Below are 6,114 nucleotides of genomic sequence, written 5' to 3'. Positions count from 1 at the left end.
CTTGTCGATGCCAGCTTTCAGTCAACAGGTTTAAATATAAGGACACAGATGTTTTTTGTTTAAACAACCCCCCTCTTATCCATCTGTTCTAAGGTTTGAGGGAATAAACAAACATGCCTCTTTTGATCACTGCAACCAATAAGATAAAACTAAGAACATATTTTTGGGAAAGGACCAAATAAAAGGAGATTATTAACTAACCCTTGGGACATATGCTTCTGACGTTGCTTTTGATTAAAAACTCAAAAAATGCACCCACTGTTTGATGGACAGAGTCATTCATCCACTCATCTATCATTCGGCGTGTGCAGGCCTTCGTGTTTCCTGTTTACATACTCATCATTTTACCAGTGCACATGGTGATAACGGTCCCAGAGGATTTCCCATCGATCTAGCGTTTCCATTTACCGTGTTGTTCCTTTTATTCAACTTTATGTAGTGTAAGAAGCTAAATACCACCTTGCTTTTTTTCACAAGTGTTTACAAGATGCATGGCAATAGCACTCCATACACTGGGTAAATGATTATAAGAACCCTCTAGAGCTGGTTTCGTGGAATCCAATTTTGACTCTACTCCCAGTGAGAAAACAGAGAGCGGAAGGAGGGGAGGAGTGGGAGAATATTAACAGACTGTAATAGACTGGAAGGTAAATAGCGAGTGTGTTACGATGAAATGGGCGTGTGTGTGCTCTGCCACAACACACTTGTTGATCCTCACATTCCAGCGGCAGCCTTGGGAGCAGCTAATCCAGTTTTCGTCAAAGGACCCTTGAACCTGGGTCACACTTCTTCTATAACTTGCTCAAGTCAGATGCATGGGAACACACATTAAATGAAAATGTGTGCACAGCAGGCACATGAGACGCTGCATGTATGAATAGTATGGGTGTCTTGTGTTTTATTCTTTGCAAAAAATGTGTTATTCCTGGCGTCCTTGTCTGGGTCTTAATATTTCTCTGAGATGTCACCAGACTGGAAATGTGTGTTCCTGCTTCTCGTCTGTCAGCTCATCTGTGTCTGTCGGTCTTGATTATATCAGTCCATCTCTTTCTATAGGTCTGTCTGTTTGAGTTGTTTTTACACTAACACCTTCGGGCAGGTCATGTACGCAGCAGCTTTTTGCATGTGCTGATTTTCACTTTAAAGAGAAAGCATATAACGCTTATTTTCAGGTTTAATTTCCGTCCCTAGAACCATAGCTTGTTAAAAAATGTGTTTTGTGGTTCACCATATTCCAAATCTAGTATATCTGTGTGCCCTCATTTCTTAATGTTTGGTAGAGCAACATATTCTGGCACAGCTTGTTACATGAGCTTTATCCTACACAAAAACAGACACTTTTCTTGAGACCTTTCACCTTTAGAGACACTCAGTAAAACAGATGACATGATACTCGTTGACCCTTTTGTGAAACTTTCCCTGAAATGTCTAACCCCAAGAAAAATGTGATTTGCCCCGCAGCCTCATGTTTGCCAGTACAGCTAATCATCCTTAAACTGCTATTAAATGCAAATACACTGTTGTTGTTTTTGGTTTGTTTACAACGATAAGCAGGAGATTTGGTTTGTTTTTACCGTAGCAGTGTTGCAAAGGTCAGCCCGGGCGCAACAGCTGTCTAAGGTGTTGAAAATAAGAGCAGGGGATTTCTCCGGCACAATCTGTTCTCATTATTAAGCATCTAGTTTGTGTGCGTGACTCATGTGTGCTGAGCGGGTGTGAGTGCAACCGTCAGTGTGTGTGTGTGTTTGAAGAAATTGATTAGAAAACTCTTAATGCCCAGGATTTGATTAGTTCTGTCTTTGTTCCAGTTCAATACGCCGCTTTGCTGCAAGTCCAGGAGAACATGCTGTTAAAAATCCCTAAACCATGATGTTATACTTCACGCAGCAACGCGGTGATGCCCTCACGGCTTCAACACAAACAGCCAGGAAACACGTCTAACCTTTTCCTGAACCTGCTGACCAACTCCCTTAACATTGCCAGAAAAAAAGAAACCGCTCAGTGAAGCAAAGGAGGAAACTAGGGCAAGAGCTTCAGCCTGTAAATCAAACTCCTTAAAACATCACATATTTTGTTCAGGCCCAGAGAAAGACTCCTTCCTCTGGTAGCACATCTCCCTCGGAAAACAAGCGGATCAGATCTTGCCAGAACTTTCTCCTCTGCGTTTCCTCCGCTCTGTTCTCCCTCGACCATCTCCATAAAAAGACAAGTCTTAGGGAGGGCGGACTTCTCCTTCGCTGTTGATAATAAAACAAGTCGGGGTCTAGAGAGAAAGACGAGTTGTTGTCATGACGAGCCAGAAGTGACGGCTGAGGAACGTGAGGAGGGGTTTTCCTGCCACATATGCAACATTAGAGCAGGAATCCTTTTCAAGTGCCAGATTAAAGAATGTCGAGGGCCCTGTCGCACAACACATGCCGTGATAAGGGTCAACGAGCCTGATATATATTATTAAAGGATAGCGCAGCCTGTGAAAACCTATTTGTACATTTCGAAATGCTTCAGTATCTGTGCGTGCGTTCCTCGTGTCTGCTGACAAAATGTCCACTCCTGCTAAATTTTCACTTTGGGTCAGAGTGTGCCTCGTAAAGCTTGTACTAAATGTAAATCAACACGATGTACCGGTGACGCATGGATGCTTGATGCCATCCGCCCACAAACACTCACGCAAACACACGTGCATTCTCGAGCATCAAGGATAACATCAATTATCTTTCGGATTAACTCAGTAATGATTTATCTACTTCATTTCAATTTGCTGTTTCAGTCAAGGCTTTGTGGCTTTTTCTGCCAGAGCTGTGTGTACTGGGAGTGGCAGGGGAGTAAAACAAACACACCTACTGACTTGGAACAAGGTCAGCAGGTAAGCAGAGGAGGAGGAGAGCGTGTTTGCTCCGTGCTTTATGGAGGGAGGGAAAAGGAAGAATTTGAAGTCTCTGAAAACAATGGAAGTAAACGCTGGGAGAATGTGCAAAGAGGGGAACAATTGGAGACAATAAGGTGATGCTTGTTTAAACAGGTAGCTGCAATTTGGATGACAAGGGTTGCTCGAGGAAGAGTTGTTCAGTTTGGTCAGCGATGAGAGACAGAGCTGAAGAAGGAACAAGCGATAGGGGGGGACGGTGATCCATCATCTCATCAATACTTCCTTTGTGTTTCTCTCTGTCTTCTTAAATCCAGCCACTTACAAAAAATCAATCTCAAATCTTTTCACACTCCTCTTAAACGTTTACTGAGAATGCAGCATTGGATTCCTAAATAACTCCTTCATTAGAATTCTTTGAAGTGTAGAAGTATGACTTTATTTGACGTCCTGGCCACAGCCTCAGGGTTTGGTGGCTCCAGAATTAGCTCACTTAAACCACACTCCTGTTTTTTAATACTTCCTTGTGGTTCATTTCTATGAAGCCATTATGTGATATAATGCACGTGCACATAACTAAAAAACATTCAAAAAAACTTAACAAGTATACTTTTGAAATGATCTGTTAGGGTATTTAGTGATGGTTTGTTCCTCTTTCCGACTTCTCTGCATGAGATGAATCTTGCTTACGTTGACTTAAAAAGTTGCCTGCGTATCACTCGGGTAATCCTCGTAATACTGGAACACAAATTCCTTCCAAGAAGGCAGATGTGATATCAATCGATACTCCATTAGTTCAATGCTCTGACGCCATAAGCAGAATACTTGACACGTCACTGCAAGTGGAATAAATGGGGGGGTACCACGAAGGGAGGATTAAACGCTAGTGTAAGATTATCTCACTTGCTTCTTCGCGGCTCTGTCTCCCGGCCCTCTCCATCCCTGTGTGTCTGCAGTCTGGTAACCTAGAATCTGAAATATGTATCTGTCCTGCGTTTGTTTATGTGTAATCAGATTACCCATTCTGACAGGACTCATGTATATTTTCCATCATGTGTTTATCAAGTTTGCAGAAGGAGACCAGAACTTGAATAAACAAATAAGAGCCCATTTGTCATTTCTTTAGAGGGATGACATACACTGCAGTGGAGGAGGGCATCAAGAACAGTTTGGTTAGTGAACTGAAGATGGTTTGATGCAGTTACTGTGGGCATAGTGAGCCGGCTGCTTTCACACTACAAAGCCCAGAGTCCAGACCACAGCGTGCTGCCAGCCGAGCCAAAGAAAATTGTATTGTTTTCCAATCAATGCTTGCAGCTTTATGAGGGCTTCCAGCCACAGAAACATTGCTCATAAAGAGGAGACAGACCGCTGGAGCAGTCAGCAGAGGATTCCTCACCACCGGGGAGGAGGAGAAGGGGGAGAGATGGAAACACAAGGAGGGAAGAGGGGGCGGATGATAAAACACTAGCATGTGTGCAGGTTTAAATCCACGACACAACTCCATTCCCACATTCGAAATGAACCTGTTCTGCAATCTGCCAAACTTGAGCTCCAAAATGCTGAGGACTTCATTTTGAAGGTGCAGTTCCCATCGCTCCTCTCGGCATTGACCCATATCTGTGTGTTTTGCCCTCATGTGGCCACAGAGCAACAACACCTGTAGCTCTGTGTCTCAGCTGAGCGGTTTGCAGAGCAAAAGTCCCCTCTTCGAGTCAGGAAACGTGTGTGGTCTTGTGTGTTTGCATGCTCTATACACCACATGTCAGGAAGCTTTTGCCTGCAGAGGCCCCTTTTTCTTCACTCAGTTTAAAAAAATGCTGTCACTCATATTTAACAGGGACATGCTTTTTATTTGTTTTTAACCTCAAAGTTAAAGTGATTTCTTGCATATCCTCAAGTCCATGCAAAGCAGTTATGCAAAGGCACAATTTAAGTGTTACGATCTATATTTAATATGCAAAAAGTCATTTTAATGCAGTAGATAAACATCTCTCACTCTGTTCCTCACAAGCACGCACACAGATACACAAATCACGCGCACTCGCATACAACAGAAGGTGTGAGACCTCAAGCCGCGTTATCGTCACACGTCAGGGTCTTTTAAATGTATTTATAGCCAATTAACCGAGTACTTACGAGATAGGAATTTTGCCTGTCGAGGAACACGGAGTCTCCCATGGTGCCGGATAAGTATCCACATATAGTAAACGACCAGAAATGGAGATGCACCAAATGATATCCCGTTAGAAAATAAGTCCGAAAAAGAGTGTGAGCGCGGCTGAGTGGAGCGTAGAAAAACAGAAGTGTCCTCTTCTCCCTCTTCTACATTCAAGACAATCGTTTTCACACTGCAAGTCGCTGCAGCTTTTTAAGAGCTGACGTCTTTACACGAGTCAGAAGCGCGTGTCAGAAAACCAACTGTGCCAGAACGGACACCATAGTGCGTAATGCGTAACGGATCCATACTGCGCGCTCCGTGGACTCGGCTGAAGACAGATGCTGAGCCCAGCGAGAAGAGGCAGAGAGACTTAGGTCAGCGACAGTGTGAGCTAAAACTTCCGGTAGAGATTTTCAAAATATAACCGCATTTGGTCAGGGTTGTATCTTTACGCACAAATCAGATGGCAACTACTGTATTACTGAAACAAATGGTGTAAGAAAAAAAAACGTAATTGTATTTATTTATATTTTTGACATGTTGTGTTTCTTTTTTATAATGCATGGATTGTGGCCTACATGAGATATCTTGTAATTATTTCCAACAGTTGTTTGAATCATCCCAACATTCCCACATGTATTATGCATTTTATTTAAATTTTTGGCAGCATATTTAAGCTATTTAGCACTGAATATCAAAGAGGCAGAGGGGGAGGGAAGTGGCACTAGATGAGGAGGACTAACGGAAGAAGATTTTGATTATCAACTCACATGTTTTCATACCAGTGAACCACCAATGGAGCTGCCTAGACAGTTGATAAGATTGTCTCTGTAAACTCCATATAGGGATGTTCTGGATTTTTGTATGGTTTATGGCAAAGAACTACAACTGTTTTTGTTGTGTGTGACGAGGGAATTACATATGTTATTCTGATCTGTTATTCTGCAAGTCATAGTTTTAAATGACAAAATAAAAGAATAATTCCTGGAAGTTAGCTGAAAAACATCATGCTCAAGTTAAAAACAAACCAATTCATCTTGTGGAAAGTTGATATCCGGAAGATAGAAAGGTTTTTCTAACTGTGACGAAT

General features: G+C 42.5%; 1 protein-coding gene across 2 annotated transcripts in view; it reads right to left on the bottom strand.

Annotated features, from left to right (window-relative positions):
* The window catches only part of LOC104944395 (rho GTPase-activating protein 6), a 31,591-nt gene extending 26,229 nt beyond the window's left edge, over positions 1 to 5,362 (bottom strand). For both annotated transcript variants that reach the window (XM_010769920.1, XM_010769921.1), the window contains exon 1: positions 5,003 to 5,362. In XM_010769920.1, coding sequence (XP_010768222.1) covers positions 5,003 to 5,044 — 42 coding nt within the window. In that variant the 5' untranslated portion in view covers positions 5,045 to 5,362. The remainder of the gene's footprint in view (positions 1 to 5,002) is intronic.
* Positions 5,363 to 6,114: the final 752 nt, after the last annotated feature.

Source organism: Notothenia coriiceps, unplaced genomic scaffold, assembly GCF_000735185.1.
Source record: "Notothenia coriiceps isolate Sejong01 unplaced genomic scaffold, NC01 NC01_scaffold00008046, whole genome shotgun sequence".
NCBI lineage: Eukaryota > Metazoa > Chordata > Actinopteri > Perciformes > Nototheniidae > Notothenia > Notothenia coriiceps.
This window is presented reverse-complemented; position numbering and strand designations above follow the sequence as displayed.